The 19,533-nt window shown below is 39.4% G+C and overlaps 1 protein-coding gene across 7 annotated transcripts in view; it reads right to left on the bottom strand.

Moving 5' to 3' along the window:
• LTBP1 (latent transforming growth factor beta binding protein 1) overlaps positions 1-19,533 on the bottom strand; it is a 226,182-nt gene that overhangs the window by 40,810 nt on the left and 165,839 nt on the right. For all 7 annotated transcript variants that reach the window (XM_074896941.1, XM_074896937.1, XM_074896939.1 and 4 more), the window contains 4 exons: positions 17,343-17,465; positions 15,171-15,293; positions 9,331-9,453; positions 5,539-5,664 (listed from right to left, as the gene is read on the bottom strand). In XM_074896941.1, coding sequence (XP_074753042.1) covers positions 5,539-5,664; positions 9,331-9,453; positions 15,171-15,293; positions 17,343-17,465 — 495 coding nt within the window. The remainder of the gene's footprint in view (positions 1-5,538; positions 5,665-9,330; positions 9,454-15,170; positions 15,294-17,342; positions 17,466-19,533) is intronic.

Raw genomic sequence — 19,533 nt, 5'->3', positions numbered from 1 at the left:
TCTCTTACGTAACAGCTAAATGTTAAAGGGAACAGATAGGGGAATATATCATGCAGCTGGTTCTCCAAAGGTAAACTAAGGTCATTGACTAAAAAGTAGCAGAAAAAATACTTGTGATTGTAGCAAGTGTCCTAATTTAGTATCCAATATAGCCACAGAAGACAGTTTTGGCTTTAAAATGTACACAGTCTGAACATGACCGGATCTTTCAGTGTATGGGAAATTAGAGAAGGTCCAAGAACCAACTATTTTTCCTTGTCTAGACAGCTCACTCAAAGGACTCCTGTTTTACAGCCGGAAAAGGAATTTGTTTCTTTAATCACCCCGTAAAGCATGAGGCTTGTAATTGGCCATTCTCTTGCTATATGGAGACAAAGCAAGGGGAAAAACTAAATATGAAACCAAATCATCCTATGTCTATACAGTGACTACAGCAGTAACTACAACCTGTTTTAGAATCCATGACTTTGTGCTGCCTGCTTTAATCAAAACTCCTTTGATCTAACATCAACAGGATCTAAAGGCAAAACATGTGCACTCCAGCACACTCCTTTTCAGCTCAACTCCACGTTCCTGTTTTCCTCCAACCTGAACAAGATGAACGCATACTTAACCTCAGGTGAGATATTTAAATCTCACTGAAATCTACTTACATGGCAAAGTGTCTGGAAGAGGAACTGTTTCCTAGGACAGTTCTGTACAGTGCTCAGGGGAACTGGGCTCTGACTCTAAGCATTCCAGGGCTTATTCCATAACGCCCACACATAAAAATCACTGTCATTAGAAAATCAGAAAAAATGAATAGAAAGACCTTCGCCATCTAGAGGCAATAATTCTGGATGGTCTTCCAACATTATGATGATGCAGGTAAGAAAGAGACTCTTATTTCTCCCTTTGTGCTCTTTCTCTAGCCAGCGTCCAGGTAAGAAGTAGTCAGTGCCCTAAAACATCTCTGTCAGCAAACGTGAGAAGGCTGGTGAAATCTGTGATTACTCATTGTGGAACAAGAAGTTTGCTCACAGGGGCTCGCTCTGGGGATGCATATCTGAATCCATGTTTGGCAGAAGCCTGAGCTTTCTTACTTCAGTATTTAATCAGAGATTTGGTGAAGCTGTGAAGTTGTCTACTGCATAAAACTTACTCCATGTAACAGAAAGCACTCTGCCCCAAAAGGAGTCCTAGATTTACCATACCCTTTTCTTAAAGCTGCCTCATTTTCCCTATATACTGGCAGAATTACGGTTGTGATGTACAGTTAGTTACAGCAAACATCTACTCTTAAAATGTCTTTGGTGGCAAAGGTAACAGTGATGCACTGCTCGCAGGTCTGCTCTCTGTTTCCCTGATTTTCAGACTTCTTAGGTATGCAGTCATCTTAAATGGTGAACAACGTAGCATCTTTGTGTACAGGTTTGTAAATTACTCTTTTGATATGTGGATGCTCTGTACAAGCATCCCAAAGGCTCAGACAGGAGACTTATCCAGTGGATGAGTAAAGGAGAACAGGATAAAAGACAGTGAGGGGGAAGGAAGAAGCAGAGGTCAGAGAGCTCTGGGGGGATGCATAATTCTTTTTTGGAGTGTCTCTTTGTATTGGGTCTGGCTGAACTGGAATCGGTTTTCCCCTATAGCAGCCCTCACGGTGCTGTGGTTTATGCTGGGAGCTGCAGGGTGTTGATAGCACCCTGGTGTTGTGGCTGCTGCTGAGCAGTGTTTACACAGCACCAAGGCTCTTTCTGATATTTTCCCCAGTGGGACGGGGTGGGCAAGATCTTGGGAGGGGACACAGCCAGGACAGCTGACCCAAACCGACCAAAGGGATACTCCATACCATATGACGTCTGCTCAGTATAAAGCTGGGAGAAAGGAGGAAGGGGGTGGGGTCACCCTTGGTCCTCCGAGGCAACTACTACGCGTATTGGAGCCCTGCTTCCTGAGAAGGCCCGACATCGCCTCTTCATGGGAAGTAGAGAATAAATCTGTTTGCTTTTGCTTCCGCGCGCAGACTTTTGCTTTGCTTTGCTTATATTAAAACTGCTTTTGTTTCACCCACAAGGGTTAGTTTATCTTCTTTCCCCTCTTTACCTTGTTGAGAAAACAAAGGGAAGGGGGGGGGGAAGTGATAGAGCGACTTGGTGGATACCTGGCATTTAGCCAGAGTCAAACCATCACACTCTTGAGGCAGGCAGTGAAGTTTGTGGCTTGAAGCAGAGAGAGGGAAAAGTGAGGGAGCCACTGAGAGACAAATGGAAAGAGGTGCTTGGGGCATGGTATTGACTGAAGCACCAGAGAACCTCTAACGTGAATTTTTTCCAACATAGTTGACTAGCAGCCAGCTGGGTAAAACAAGACCCCCAGCAAGCTCAACTGGGATCTAGGGAGCTCTCTGAGAGCCTCCTGTTCAGAGCTTGGCGCAGCTAAATTGCTGAGCCTGGGGCCAGGCGGCAGTGGAATGCCACCACTACAACAAAAGTTTGTCTACACCTTGGAAGAAGACACAGTCCACAGCTGTTCAGTTTACTTTGGCCAGTGGCCATAAAAGCTCCATACCAGAACAGAACCACATGGGGTTCTTAAATGTTTTATGTTGTTGTTCTTTCAGACTTTTTAAAAAAACAAGTCAAACTCGTACAAAAACAGTCTGGAGATATGGAAAATCTGCTCCCCAGGTACAGAGAGGCATCTGAATCCAGCAAAATTTCCTCAGGTTCCTTCTCTGATAGTATAAACAGTTATTCTCACTCACTTAACTAGAAGTAAATTCACAGAGGCACCTAGTGTAAAGAACAGTAGCTCCTGCAAACTGGAAGTCACATCCTTTCCCAGTACCTGGAATGTCACATGTTCCTTTTGTTTCTGATCTTTTGTTTCAGCTTGCAGAAGCTGACACCACCACCACACATATTAACACTGACACCATCAGTGCTCTCTTGAAATGAATTTTTTCAACTCTAGATTTGCTTTTATTAAAATGACAGAATGGAGAAACTAATCATGGTAGAAAAGGAGTGCTGCTGCTTCAGAAGACTAGAAGTACCCGTGCTTCGCCAAGTTATTAAAATACTTTTCCAAGTGATGAATATAAAGTCTGATCTGTATTCCATACACACCACCAATTACTTGTGAAGCATGCTCAACTGGTTTTGTATTTGTTGTTTTATTCTTCATTAAAAAGTTCCAAAACTACTCACAATCCTGGAAATAAGATCTTGTGATATCATCTTTTTCTATTTAGTACAAGTTTGGCTTTTTGTTCTAACGGAGATTAACTTTGTACTGCTTCATCATACGTGATGGTAACTCTTCCCTGGGAACTGTGTTACTTTATTATCTGTCAGAGATCCAGACAGAGGGGCTCATTGTTTCTGGTGCATCTCCTAAAATTAGATGCCACTGACTTTTTTTAAGTTGTGTTTCTATTCAGTTCTGCCTTTTTTATTCCCAAGGTTAATAACTGTTCTTCTAACTCTGTTTTGGAGTAAAGTGTTTGCTTTCTACTAAGAGCAGGCTGCATTCTTCTCTGACCACTTTTTTTTTTTTTTTTTTGTTTCAACTATGCTCAACAGTGAGACAAAATAACTGCTACTACTTTTCTTGTAGAGAAATTGAAGAAATTTAACCATATCCTTCCTAAACAACTGGGTGAAACATACATATGCTGCCAAAGAGTCCATGAACATGCTTTGGAATTATCCCCATTACTTGTAATCACAAAATACTGCTTTGTTCATCAATCACTGGAGTTATTCAGATTCACTTCCTTTAGCCTACTTGACCAGGCTTTTGTCTTGGCAGTAAGAGAATGTTTCTTTCAACTTATGCCATGATTACAAAATAAGTAAAGTTGAGAGAGGAAAAAGCACCAAAAATACCGCAGGATTTTTTTTAGTTATCAATAATAATTGAAACATCATAGTGTGTTTGATGTCATGCTGTACCTAAATATATATCACTTATTCCCTTACATCAGTGTAACAGTATTCTGCCAATTTCATTTCATTAGATATTACATTACTAACTATATGGCAAGTTATATGCCAGCTCAAATAATAATGCTGTAATGCTGTTCTTCCTCTGGTAAAAGTAGAGGGACTAAATGTGACAGCCAGACAGGAGTTTCAATACACCTCCTCCACTGAAGGAAGAATCTCTTCACTATCCCTAAGTGAACTATGAGAAGAGCTGGCCCAGGAAAACCAATCACATACAGATTTGCTGGCCCACAATGTGGGATGGGGAACAAGCTCACTTTCTTCTTGGCTGCTTGACATCCACTGCCCATAGGTTTTAACACTGAGCTATCATCTGCTCAGTGCTTCTCCTCTGCATGCATCCTGCCAAACCATGATTATATAATCTTTTCCCCTTATGAAGTTTTCCCCCAAGGCTTCTTGTCTTGATAAGACTGCCCTTCTTCATCCAGTTAGGGGAATTTTTGTTTTCTGTCAGAATCACTGACTACAGAGAGTCACATTTCTTCTCAGTACCATTGAACACAAGTGTCCTATTTTAAACTCAGTGCAGGAGAGTAGCATCACTAGCAAGTGTGTGTTCCATTAGCAACAGGATATGTTCTCATGCTATAACCAAATTAAAACCCTAGTTACACCTAAATTTCAGGCTCCTGGTTGATGTTTTTCAGCAGTGTTATTACTGGAGCAGCTTTTACAACCTTATATGAAAAATACCTGTATAAGCGTACCTGGGTACACTTAAAAAGAAAAATCTGGCTTTAGTACTGTACAGATCTAATTACTGCTATTTACTCAATTTCTGCTATTTCAGAATGCCCAAGGTTCTGTCATAGATAGCATTTGACTACAATTTCTCACTGGAGTTCTGTTGGGTGGATGCTCCATCTGCATCTTTTTTTTTTTTTTTTAAAAAAAAGCCTTGACAAGCAAGGTTTTGTTGTCTCACACACAGCAATGAGAACATTCAGGCAGCTCAGGCTTGCTGCTAATGCACTTAATTTTTAAATGAAATAATCCTAAATGTTTATGGCAAGAAGGTCTTTCACACTGAAACTTCTCAGAAGCCTGAGTTCCAAACTCGCTTTACATACATTTTACATATATTTATTCTTTACACACTTGCTATAAGATAGAAATCATTTCCCATCTATGAATAGATTTTCATATTATTACGGATGTCCACGGGTTTCATATATCTTAAGAAAAGAATATCATTCCTTCCTTTGCCATCATTTTAGGTTAGTATTCCTTAATTTCCATTAATTTATTTTGCTCGGAAAAATAGAATTTAAACATAGCAAAATTATTAAAAATCAAGAAAAGCAAACCACAGATTTATAACAAAATTAACTTCATTACATTGACCATTTTGTAAATTTCCTGTCATACTACTTATAATTCAAAGAGCTACATAGCACACTATCCATTTATAAGAAGAACAAAGGGACCTTAGGTGTTTGCAGAGTTAACAGTGGGTTTGGGGTATTAGACCCAAATGAACTGTTTTTCTTACCCAACTAATAACAGAGAATCAATGGGAAGGCGTTATTGTAATTTGTCTCACCTTCACATCTTCGGCCATCTGCAGACACAGAAAAGCCCCGCTCACATATGCACTGGTAAGAACCATCCGTGTTTAGACACTCCCCGTGAGGTGAACAGAGGTCAGATCTCTCACATTCATTGATATCTGAAAACAGAGACATTAATAGCTTTGCAAATCATCATACCCTTAATATTAAGCTGAAGATCAATTAGTCTTAAAAGCAGCTTTTATTTCCAACAGCTATGTAAATAGCTATGTAAATGAGGCTATTTTCTAGAGTAACCAAATCTTTTGGGATCATTCCTCAACTCTGTATAGGCATCAGTATGTTCTACTGCATCATACTCTCACTATACCACTCTTCAAGAAGGACAAGCAGATGAGAATGATTCGTGATATACCAGTATAAGCTGCACACTAGCCAACATTTCTTCTGCATTAGGGGAATTCTCAGATGGCTCCATCTCACTGCTTTTTGATTGCTGCACGCTGGTCAACTTGCGCATCTGGCTCTATGTGTTACCATCAGGTCTGGAATTGCATCTTTCCCAGTAGGCTGATTTTATATAATTTAAAGCCAAATATTCTTTTTTGCTGATGGGGAATGGGAATGGTCCCAAAAGGCTGCTATATAAGAGTGTCATAATTGTTTTTTTTTTCTTATTTTAAAAAAACAACATTGTAGAAAGCATTGTTCAAACACTGCCTTTCAAAGTTGTGAATCTGAAAAACAAGCATTTCTTTGATTGATGTCTCATCTTAACAACAAAACCTGCCACCAGAACTTAAGGACTGCACTCATTTATTAAGGAGGTACAACTTTCACATGAATTACCATTCACATTGTCATTGCACTTTTGTATTTTGCTTTACAAAAACCTATTAAGAAGTTTTCAGTACCATGCTGAGATCAAACACAAACTTACGAACAAAATTTACACATGTGGGTCATTCATCCATCATCATAGATACTAGAATTTCTTATTCTTAACTGTGTCTTCAGTTGCTTAGATTCTGGCCATTGTTACAGCCATACAAAAAGCAAAGTAGACAGTAATTTTGATAGACTAGAGAAACTGTGATTTCCATACCATCATTTCAAGACCCAGGACACGCATTATAGAATTTTCTTTAGATACAGACTGATTCTGTCCTGTGTGTAAACCTTCTGGGCTGTCCTGATGTCATGGCACATATGTGGAAAGAACAGAGGCAGCTCTGGGAAGGGTAATATCTGTATGAGGTGCGTCGGGAAAAGTCAGTGTGCTGTGCTTCACACAACACCCACGTGTATAAAGTTTTCTCTGAATTTGTAGTAAATGCAGACCAATGACATACTTCCTGAAGCTCTCTGAAAGTCAGGTAAGGTGGGAGATCAGCAATGACAAGGACAATATGGTACCTTCTCAGGACCCACACTGTTGTCATGACTAACCTGTCAGTTTCTTAAAACTGCCAGAAAAATACTGAAAACCAAACCAGCTGATTACACAAGGTAGAATGATGTACTGAAAGATAGGAAAACAAAATTAACAATGTTAGGGAAATAGTATAATTTGTCTGAAAGAGCAAACTGTGCACTTTCTAATGTTTTGGACTCTTTTCAACTTTGCTCCTTACCAAAACGTGTGTTCCTAATTTCTTGTCTAGTCCAGATTCAACTTGCAGACATTGCATTCTGTGATAAATTTGCCAGTTTAATTCAATAGCTCTCTACTTTCAATTATGGTTTCCTTTGAAAGTAGTAAGACTCTGATTGAGTCACCTCTTAACTTTTTTCTTCCACAAAACAGTTTAAAAGCATTCATTGCTTTTTCCCTCTAGGCCATCAGCTTTTTTTGGATTCATCTCTACCTCTCCTCAGTGATCAGCATCTGGTTTTGAACTGTGGGCACCAGAACATCAGTGTACAACACTGTGCCAAGAGCAGTTGCATTAGGGCAAAATAGAGGTAAACAATATCCTGCTGGATATTCTGATTTTTCAGTCTGCCAGGGAGTGCATTAGTTCTGCTGGCCACAGGGTTGCACTGGAAGATCATACTCAGCTGACTGACGCTGACCCCTAAATCCTTCTCAGTGACTGTGTCCCAGAAGGAAGTCCACCACCTGATAAGCATGACTGAGATGCCTTCTTCAATGTAGAACTGGATATATTGAATCCTGTATTGTTTGCTCATACCCAGTATACCATGTGATCAAGATCACTCTGCACTAGTGGCCTATTACCTGGATCTTTTACTAGACCCCTAATCTCTCCAGGAAAATTATCTCTAAAATCTTATGTTTTTCTCTTGCTATTACAGAACTCTGATAGAATTAACATTTAGTCATTTAAAAAATGTTTCAGTTTAGCTACTGCTTAAAGTATTTTGAAGGTACTGTTGAAATGTAAAGACATCATCATTTATGATACAAATGTGGTTAGTTTTGTCCAGTACAAAATACAGGACAAGAAAATATACTGAAGATTTCCATCTTTGACAAATAAAAATTCTATTGTTGCATCCTGTAACAGTTTAACAACAAATAGTTGACACAGTAAAAAAAAGTCTAACCACACTTAATTTTGTTATGCAAAGATCTCCCTTTCACTGTGTCAAGTTCTTCGCTATTCTAACTTGTCAGTCACATTCATCATATCAGTTCCTCCTTTCTTCCATTTGTTTTGATATTGATCTGGCTATTTCTCAAGCAGCTTCACTCCTCTCTACAACAAGTTGTTATTTTTCAGTGTTGGTCTTCTTTCTCAAGTGTGTGGTGCTCTCACCTGAAATAATTTTCCATTTTCATTCACATTATTCTGTTAAAAATTCTGTCTATACTGTCTGTCCCTTAGTTGGCTTATGAGTGCTTTCACAGTTTTGTTACATTTATCCATTTAAAACACAAAGCCTATATACTACTGCTTTATATAGTGGAGTGAAGAGAACAGAGTGGTATCAAAGCTGCACTGATTTGTATCTTCTGATCAGTTCTCTTTTATCTGCTAAAGTAAGGTCTAGTATGTAGTTCTGTATGTTGAAAGCAACATTTTCTGAATCAGAAAGCAGTCAGACAGGACACTCAGAACTTTTACAGGGAATTTAGTGTTGGTTGCACAAGATCTTCAACATACATCAGCTGGAACACAGTCTCTCAGCTCAAGTCTAAACTGTGGATAAGAGAGCAGCCAAAGCAAAGCCCAGTATCCTGGTCCTCCAGTCATTTAGAGCATGAACATGCCATCACTTTCCAGCTCTAATACCATGGTTCTCGTCTCATCAGAATGGGTGGCAAGAGGGAGTTATCAGGCATGCCTGAGTTGTGCCAACATGGAGTTGGGATCGTTCTAAACTAAAACCTGGGAAGTATTTTTCTGGGTTTGGCAATGCTGACTCAGCCTCGGATAACATATTCTCTTCCTCCCCACCCATCCTCCACAAAGCACTGCGTTTTAGAGCTGAGGGGGGGGGCTTATCTAATGTGACTTGACACTAACTATACTGCTCTCTCTATTACATCCCTGATTCATAAACATAGAAGGTTCTGTCAAAATAAATATTTCCAGGATTTGGGAAAATGCAGCACCATATCTCCGTTAGCTCTAATGTAGATAATCTTTCAAATGATGAAGTCTGAGATTTCAGCCTCTTGAAATAATTTCTCAGCATATATTTACAGAGAGCAATATGAAGAGTAAGAAGGTACTACAAATGGTAACTAAATGAGTTTTTCTCCTCCTTAGCACGATTTGTGACTATCACAAGATATGCTTACAAACTTGCACATTTATAATCATCATCCAGGTATTTTTATGGCTATTTCATACCTTGACATCCCCTATTTGCTATCTGCTGGAAACCATCTGGACAAGTGCACTTGTAAGACCCGTCAGTATTGATGCAGTTTCCTCCAAGGCAAGTATTACTGTCTTGAAGGCATTCATCAATATCTGAAATAAAAATGTAACTGAATTATTAGATAATGCAGAAACAGATGAAAGTAATAGTGATACTTTGATACTAATGTAGCAACCTGAAGCTACAATGCCCTTTAATAACTGTGTGCGTGTGTGGAAATCAAGTTTACTACACATTAGGATGTCCTTTTAATTTCCCTTTCATCATATCATCAAACTTCTTGTATTTCTCTAGAGTTTTAAAATTTGAGTTTGTATGTCACTTATTCCTAGCAAATATGCCTAACATGTGCCATCTGCATCTCTCATGAAAGGTATCATCACAGATCTTTATACCACTCTCTACCGTACTATAAAGGTGTTACAGTATAGTAGTTAAAAAGAAATCCAAGCAGCTCTTCTTTTAGAAGATGGACACAAAAACCCTACTAATGCAAATTCGTAGTTTGGACATGTTTAGACCACTACACAGAGATCTCTGAGCCAGAATTGACATGACTCAGACATCCACCAGTGTACAGACAAGCCCAGCCATAGCTGGTGTGTCACACCAGGCAAGACAGAGACCACTCACAAAACAACCAGGTGGACAGGAGGCTTGTCAGACAGGGACTGCAGTGTGTGCACTGCTGTGCTAACGGTTACTTTTTCATGCAGTTCATGTGATGCAATACAGCCATTCCACAGGCTTAACAGCTTGGTCACAAAGCTAAGGAGCTGGTTTTGCACAGTGCTGTGCCCAAGCCATAAATCCAGCCGCAGAGTCAGAGCACGCAGGTTCTGGCTCACAGCTGCCTATACACCACGTTCCCAGTGATAAGCCTCAGGCCCATACGCTCTGCTCTAGTGTCAACATCCATGGGGTAAATGTGCTGACTGACACATCACAGGGCAAGTTTCAGGATACAAACTAGATACAGAGTAATCAATTATTTCCAGAACAGGACACCGACATTGTCTTAACCTGAAGTCTTTCCTTCCCATTTGTCTTCCAAAGGGCTCAAAGCTACTGTGGGTATAGGATTATTAACTCAGCAAGTGCCTACATTCCAGTGATATGATACAATTTTGTTTCACTACAGCTAAAGTTCACAAGGTATTTGACGACTGTGCCTCTCAATTTTAAAAGTAAACAGAAAATGAGTAAAAAAAAAGAAGCATCTCATAAGCAACTTTTCCTCGCCTTCACAGTGCCCCACCTTGTAATTCACTAAGTCTATTGCTCTGATAATGCAGACAGCTTCCTTTAAAAAACAGTTATCAAACACTTTTTCCACTGCCTTTGATTAGTCTGATTTCTTAAGCATGAATTTCAGCTGATTAGAATTTTAACTTTTTCCTGTGTTGCAAGAATGAGTAACACTTGTAATTAAAAAATAGGACCTCTTTTCTACATTTATCTCTGGGAAGCCCACACTACATTAGAGTGCAACTATCCTTGGGATTTAATCTATTTGATAAAATAAGAAATGTGGATAGCTTTCTTACATAAATGAACGTTGTTGCAGATAAAACTGCCCTTTATGCTGACAAAGGTGTGACCTTTTGATAACCACATGTTTTATAATAATTTTCAACTGAGAAATTGTGGTTTATTTAAAACAGTAATTAATCTTGACTATGAGCATGAGAAAAAATTAATGACTCCCTTGCGCTGAGTTAATGCCAAGTCTCACAACAAGAAGGCGTCTTCTGCCAAATTCAGTCAAAATGCATTATTTTCCGTATAGGATGCAAGCCTCCCTTTCTCCAATGGAACTCCTTCACAGGTCCTGTGGTTGCTGTACAAGAATCTCCAGAAAAATCAGAGCCAGTAATTCACATTTGAGATGTTCAGTGCTTTTTACCACCCTTTAGACAAGTGTGTCTTGAACATTTTGGCTAGCAAAATCTCTGAAGACTCCTACAACACTGGAGCCTCCTATGCTTCAGACAGACTCTTTCCCAGTAACTCAAGTCCTTTGACATGTACAGTCTATATGGAAGCCCAGCTGGTGCATATTCATACTTCCTGTCAGTTGAGACAAGGAGAGAGGTGTCCATACTTTTGTGTTCCCCGAAAGCAACACAGAGCAAAAAGTCTAGTGTCGCTTTATCTTGAGAACAAGATGCTGAATGAGAGAGTAAGACAGAAAGAAAATAATACATGCACATGGTCATGCATCTTGAAGACCTCTGACTACTAGGCAGTAACCTCTTTTTCTATTGTCAAGTGGAAGGTTGTGCATACAACCTGTGGATGGTCATGTACTTCCAGGCTACTATCTTCCAAGCAGATAATAGCAAGTCTCTACAGATACTGCAGAGGGAAAGTTCTTCAGCCTTGGATAACAGGATATACAGGCATTTATAATAGGAATGGACATACAGATTATGGCTCTCAGACAGAACTGAAGGTATGAAGGCCTCAGTCCAGCTTTCTCATTTTCTGGACAGTTCAGTGCAAGGATGCATACAGAACATGTATACTGCATGTATACACCAATGTACAGAACAATTACTTGCAAATTACCTTTATTCTTAAACATATGGAATAGTGTGCAAAGGTTTCCAGACAAAAACTTTAGCCAGAGCGTTGCAAAAAGCACAGCTGAAAATGAGCACAGCACAATTCTGCCAAATTCTGCAATATCCCTAGAAGTTTGCACAAGTGTATAATGATCAAACCAGCAAACTGCTTCTTGAGCTGCTACTTTTTTAAGAAAACTTCACAAGTAGAAGAAATCCTTGTTAAATAAACAAGCACATTTCTTGCAAGTGATTTGCCAGTCACATTGGCTTTACAGCCCGATACATTTTTGGGTATCCTTTGACATGACAAATGTCCATCCCCTGAGTCTTTGAGAAACTGGACAGAATTTGAGCCACTCTGTTCTCTTCACCAACTGTGCTGTGCTACACCCACAGTTTTTATCATCTCTTTCCTGCTTTCTCTGTGAAGCATTAGAAGACATTCAGGTAAACAGGCTAACCCAAAAATCAGAGATCATCATGTGGAGAAACACTAGATGTCTTCTCAAGGTGATCTCTTTATGGAAGCTCTGCTCTGTAGTCCATGTACACATCTAGCTGAACTAAGTCACCATTTTCATGAAGATGGGAACATGCCTCTGAGGCTGAGCACCTCCACTGATATGAAAAAAATGTGAGATTCAAATCTGTAGTCAATTGAGTTACCTAAATTTTGCTGAATACTTCAAGGAGTCTTCAAAAATAATTAGATCACAAGGTTAGAAAGGTGAATATATAGCAGATAGAGGAGTTGCACAAAGCATTCTTACTGAGAGCAGAACAAGCATAGTCTGTTCAAACTTAGTTTCCAAGGTGCAAAAAGCAGTCCACAATACCCTGTACTTCAGAAAATACTGAAGCGATATAATGAAAGCACAGAAGAGTTTCTTCCACTTCAAGAGATGAATAGATTTTGCACAGGACTTGTAATATTTATGAAAATCTTCAGTGATCAAACTGTCTCTACAGAAATTAACCGCTCTGTCAGTGGGTGGAGAAGCTGTAGATCTGGTTACAGACTGTTGCAAATGAGACAAAGAACTTGGGGTGTGAGGGAGCAGTTTTACTCTTTCTTCTTGGATGATCCAATAGCTCTTCTTTTGCCTTGAGAAATTCTGAAATTATTTTTTTTTAAAAATTGCCCTTGAACAGGATCCAGGAAGAGATGAAGGTAAAGAATGGACCTGTCCTGACAGGCCATTGCATAGTGATGGAGAGTAGCAACAGTTACCATGGCTTCTTGGGCTGTACGAAATGCACCAAAGCAGTCTTAAAAGTAGTTCTGGAAAACATTTGATCATCAACTACAATGGATTTAAATTAATTTCTATATTTCGTTTGCTCTTCTTCACAACAAGATGGTTTAACTTGCCATTTCATATGCTCACAGATGCTGACAGCATTTACAAATTCAAAATCTCTCTCTGTAGACTTGCTGGTTTGTAAGGCTTTCTTGATGAAGGAACCAAAATGCTTGAAATGATTGTGCAGCCCACTCTCTCACTATCTCCCTCTCTAACATGCAGAGGAAAGAATGAACCTTTTCTTGTTTAAGGTGGACAAGGTAAGAACTCATAAATTAAACTGCAGCAATAGGAGATTCCCATCACACATTTGGAAGACACAAGGACAGGAAAGCACTGGCACAGACTGCTTGAAGAGATGTTTGGAATCTCATCTGCTGAAGCCCACTCAGAGCAGATTAGATGAATACCTGTCAGGAATGAGACTGTGTGGCCTGTTCTGCCTTTGGGAGGCAGAATAGACCAGTGATCCCTTCCACCACATTTTTCTTTGATTCTTGTCAAAGTATCTCTGCATCTGTTGCAACTCATGAATATCCTGAAACCAGGTGAGAGCAAAATTCTTTGACACAAGTTTCTAGTGCCTTGCACCATCAGCCCACATTTCTTGAAGCTGATGCAAGTGATGCTGGTATTCACTAGGAACTCAGAGAAGACTGTGTTAAGTTCTTCTATGACCAGATTCTCCAAACAGGTCAGTACCAAAGAGTATCAGTGTAGTGAGTAGATTTTATAAGATATCCTTATTCCATGTTGGTGATGATGAGAGATGTTGTCACTCATTAAATGCAGACAATCCAGTATCACCAACGATGATAAAGTCTGGTATGATATTACAGGTTTTGGGTGGCTCAAGGGGAACTGCTCTTCTGCCTGGATCACTGGAAGAGGAAGATTCCTGATCTATTGCTGCGGGGGAGAAGGTGGAAACTGCCTCCTAGAGTGCTCTGTAGAGGATAACCTAGCAGCAGAACACTGTTAGGTAGAACAGCAGTAAGAAGCTGCGTCTTCCATGGTAAAAGCAGCTACAGAAAGCACACAAAAGACTGGAAAGCTTTTATGTGCTAATACTACATGTACAGTGAGACCTTAACTGAGAGTTCTTTTCTTGCTAGGGTGAGATAAGGAAGCAACTGAGGTACAGTCTTTTCTGGACCTCACTAGTAAGTAATCTCACATGCTCAAAGTGACCATGAGTAGTGCAGCAGATGTACCATATCATGTGGTACAGCCAATGATGGAGAAGAGGGAGTAGCTTTGAAATAATTCATTAGAAAAAAAATCTGTTTGCCAATTACTGGACAATTGTTCTACTTGAGAGATAATAGAAAGTTTCTGTTTTCTGTTAACACAGCATTTCTCCCTACATTGAGTGTACAACTTTCACCTCTTATTTTTGTTTTTACAAGCTCAGTATGTAGACTGCCTTCCGAGACAGTGAAAGCTGTGAGCTCCAGCAGATCTCCCTGGAGCTCATCTTATACTACGTTTCTCCTGCCAGTGCACATGTGGGATTGTGGCGGCTGGCTACAGGTTCCCAAAACCAGTTGGAGAAGTTTTAACTTAGCAGGCCCCCCTGTGATTAGTGTATGCTGGCAGAAGCTTTTCTAATACAGAACTTCTGTGTCAGAATTTAAGCAACAAGGTTTGGAAAGGCTTAATTGTTTTTGGTAATAATATCAACTACTCTTCCAATCTTACTGTTGGAAACACATGTGCTGATTTCTTGTATGTGGAAAGATGACAGGGACTATTTCTAAGAATCCATTACATATGTGGCTGCGTAGGTGGGGACTGTTGAAATGTTGACAGTAAAGTACAGAGAAAGAAAGAGAAGCAATTTTTCTGCCCCATTCTCAAAAGAGTGCATGCCTATAGCTGAAATACTCGAGATCTTATTGAAAAAAAAGAATCAGTAGAAGTCCAGAAGCTTACCTTCACACTGCTCTCCAGCAGATGATAATGTGTAGCCTTGACTACAAATACATCTGAAAGATCCTTCTGTGTTCCTGCAGCGTCCATTCGTACAGAGTGATCGGTGCTGGCATTCATCTATGTCTGTAGCAGAAGAGACAGTGAAAACATAACACATCTGAAAATACCAATTACTAATCAAATGGTGTAATAACCAATTCTGAACAAAACAGCACAGCAGGGTGTCAATATCCAGTACTGCTTCTCTTGGTCTTACTTAACAACGCAGACAGTCATACATAGTGCACAAAAATATATTAAATTGCAGATTGGATGTTTTCCTTGAGATGACTGCATTCAGCATTCTCTCCTGTAGTGTCAATATATCCTTCAATGCACAAATGGGTACACACAGACACACAAATACACACACACGCTGCTTGAGAGCTGCTTTTGTTTCTTTTGTATCTGGCAAAGGTAACAAGCCAGCTGCTTCAGTGAGTCAGCAAAACCCACAAAATACTTTCCAGCAGGATCACTACCTTTCAACAGGGTGTGGTTTTCAGATGCACACTGACAGGCTGTTCCCCTATTAAGCTGCACCTTAAGGCTCCTTTAAATACTTGCCTTGTAACAGTATTAATCCCCTAAATATGGGAAAATGTCTCTGCGCTTCCACAACCACTGCTAACCCCTCAGCGCTTCAGTTCTCATAAACTGGGGTCAGCCTGGGTTAACAGATGGACCTGAACATCAAGCTTAAATTTTCCTTTGAAAAACTTAAAATATTGGAGGGGAGTGGCACTTTGAATTCAGAACACAGCACATGTCTTGTTTGAGCTAGGAAGCCTGTTTTCCCTCTGTTATTTATATGAAATACTCATTAAGGAACAGTAATTAAACTGATATGGTAGGTTCTTAGTCACTTCTAGGATTTAAGCATGGTTGAATGTCTTTCTGAAAATATAATCCAAACAAGAGAAAGTTATTCAATGAGGTTTTTCAGGTCTGTGTTACAACTACATAGTCTCACCCCTTGAGTAATGGTCCCTTGCAACTACAGAAGTTTTGAATTTAAGGATCACTGAAATCTGTGGGGCTGCATGAAGCATCTGGGCATGTGCAGGGGTCCGTACTTTAGGAGGGTGCACTTTAAGAAGAACAGTCTGCACATGCCAGCTCAACTTGGCAAAGGCCCTTTTCCATGAAAGGCTCAGAGGAAGCAGTCAAACTTTGTCTACATACTTTCCCCAAGACCAGTCTGCTGTGTGTCCTGGACAGCACATTTAACTCACTCAAGACACTTACACTGATGTTTTGTTTCAAACTTCCTGACAAACTTGCATGAAAAATCATCTAGTTTTACTCTATTTTTTTTAGCATTCAGCAGTCTGAAAGTGCTTGTTGCTGTACATAGATATTTAGGGAAGGGTGGGGGGAAAGGAAAAGAAAAACCAACATCTGAAAGAAATGTTCAGGTTTTTGTGCGCTTCCCCAGCTTAGAGACACTCCCAGATTTTCTCCTTTGGAGAAAGGTTCCAAGAAGTCCCCTCTCAAAGGAAAGGGATATTCATACCTCCTGTACACACTTTAGGTTCTCTCTCAGACTACTCCACTCTGACTTCAGACCTAATTTTGTTCCACTGGAGGAGTCCTGATGGGAATTTTGGATGTGGAAGAAATGCAGAACCTGACACTTTGGAGGCACAGGTACTGTTCCTTAGAAACAGAACTCTCTCTCTACTAAGTGTACTACTTGAAATGCAGTGACACCAATGCAGGCATCAGCTCTGTTAACTGACACTGCTGGGTTCCAAGAGGGTGCAGCCTGGGTTTTTTGATCCCACTCACCCACATGAAAGAAAAAAAAAGACAGAAAGAAAAGCAATTAAGGCAGCAAAAGCCACTGTACCCAAACCTCCAAAATGATAGAAATGCCAAGGATTTTGCAGAAATTCCAATTTAGCAATATAAATACTACCACACATTCTTGATTGGCTTTATAACAAATGTCAAAATCTACAATGTGACCACGGAAGCCTTAAAATAGAAATACAAATTCTTACATTTTTGGTTATTTAGCTTCAGTGTTGTATACTTGTTATTTCTCCATTAAAAGGAATATTATTACATTAAAAATATTATCTAAGAGGTAAGTGCAAACTTATGAACTTTAATCATATTCTTTCCTACCTTCACACTGATCCTCTGATGCAGAGAGTTTGAAACCTTGGCCACAAACACATCTGAAAGACCCTTCCATATTTTCACAACGTCCATTTGTACAGAGATTGCCATACTGACATTCATCTATATCTGTGAATACAAAGAAAGCTTAAGTGTATAATTAACTTGGGTACAACCATTTTTCAGTTGAGCTTGGGAATTTATTCTAATTCTGCCATAAGCATGGTTATAATCAGTTTTCCTGTATATTTTGACCTTGACATTTCTGCAGCAATTCTGATTTTAAAAAAGGATTTGAACTTGAGCTGCCTTGTGCTCAAATACTCAACTATATTCAGAGCCCACATGACTAGAACAATGCTTTTGACACAGTACTGCAAGGACTGCAGTTTAGGTTAACAAACCTTTTTCTTTCTTTTCTTTTTTTAAATACAGGTTACATTATGAGCTGTGTCCACATGATCCTTACCTGAATAAGATTATTTTGCCCATAATTTTCCCGCATTAGCTTAAACCAGCACAGTTTTGGTTTAGAGAAGAGGTCAGCAAGTGCTGACACATTCATTCTTGCATTACACAGATTTAGTCTTAGGATATGTACCTGATAAAAGCACTAGGAGCTGCCAATACCTTGAGCCCATTAGCACTAATTCTAATGCTATTTCAAGGAACAGTTCAGAAAAGCAGACACAGCTCATGCTGGCAAGGCTGTGTTAGAAGCTCTTCTCGCTGAAACAATTTTAAAAACATATTCTCTGGTCAGAATCCTACAGCCTGCTGCCTCTGCTTGTTTACCTGGAGCTTACCTACAGGTGCGAGGGAACAGGTAGGTCCTCTCAGAAGCTAGAACAGACCTCAACTACATTTTCTGCTGTTGAGTTTTTCCTGTTTTTTCAAAGCTAGGTTGATTAATGTACAGGATTTAAAGGAGTTCTCCAGTGCATAACTAAAGACTATACAAAATACATGTAATGCGAGACCTTTGTAGACAACATTTTCCACATTGACTTAAAGGAGGCAGGTTCTAAAAGACTTAGCTGACACTCAAGCAATTTCAAGGGGATTTCTGCACTTCACACAGGTCCCTTTGTAAGGCTATTCTATACAGGCAACAAGGAATTTCATTGGATTATGCCTTTGTAACAAAAGTTCTCTTCCTGGTCACAAACCATCCATTACTTACAGGAGGACTTGAAAGAAACTTTTTTTCTATAAGTTATCCCATAGACACCTACTGTCATCATCCTCTGAAAGAAGGATATTAACTAGATGGGCCATTCTCTTTAGCCAACATGCTACGTTACTATTTAAGAGTAATTTTGAAGAATTCCTTCTGAATGTGATTTTGTATAAATCAACAAAGAAAAAAGCAAACATATAAATAAATCTTTTGTTATAAACCCAGCCAGAATTAATTCAATATTCTAAAATAATCAATATTGTCTTTTTCCTAGGAGTGGTTTTCAATGTAAAAAATCCCCAAAAGGTTAATTTTTAAGTTTTATTTATTTATTTTGGGGATATAGTTAACAACAAGCAGATGTCCCTGTTTGGAAAAAGCTGTATTTTTTAGCTTCACTGATGCAGAAAAAGAATTACACCTTATTTGCTTTTATGTGCCAGAAATCATATTACTCCCAATTATTCTGTCTTTTGCCACCACAAAGCACACAAAATCCGTCAACATAAAAGAGTAAAACTGCTGATTATTCGAGGCACTTGAGCTATTTAGGGAGCTGTAGCACAGGGAGAGCTGGAAAAAGATTAGAGGTCTTTAAATCATCATCATAGCTCTTAGTAGCTGTTATGAATATCTGCAGTAACTATTTTCCTCATATATACTTATCATTCATGGCTCTTCACAAGCTCCTGTACAATCTGACTTTGACAAAGCCCCTCTCTCCCCACACACAAATTAAATCACCATTATTGTCCATATTTCAAATGACCTACAATTTTTGGTTCCTCTCTTGAGTCTCTAACTCTGTAAATAAGATGCCCTGTTGCAGCCCAGCCAAGAACATGAAGAGGCATCCTCCCAAGAGATGACAGCACAGATCCACAGGTGCTCTGCTATGGCAGCTCAGTAGGTGATACTACTTATACTCTTCTGCAAGACTAATTTCTCAGATCCCTACTGTGGCAAAATGTGCTTGCTCAGCAAAACAAAACCTTTGCTCTCAATGTATGCGATCAA

This window comes from Athene noctua, chromosome 1 (genome assembly GCF_965140245.1).
Source record: "Athene noctua chromosome 1, bAthNoc1.hap1.1, whole genome shotgun sequence".
Lineage (NCBI taxonomy): Eukaryota > Metazoa > Chordata > Aves > Strigiformes > Strigidae > Athene > Athene noctua.
The sequence above is the reverse complement of the archived record's forward strand: the minus strand, read 5'-3'. Positions and strand labels throughout refer to the sequence as shown.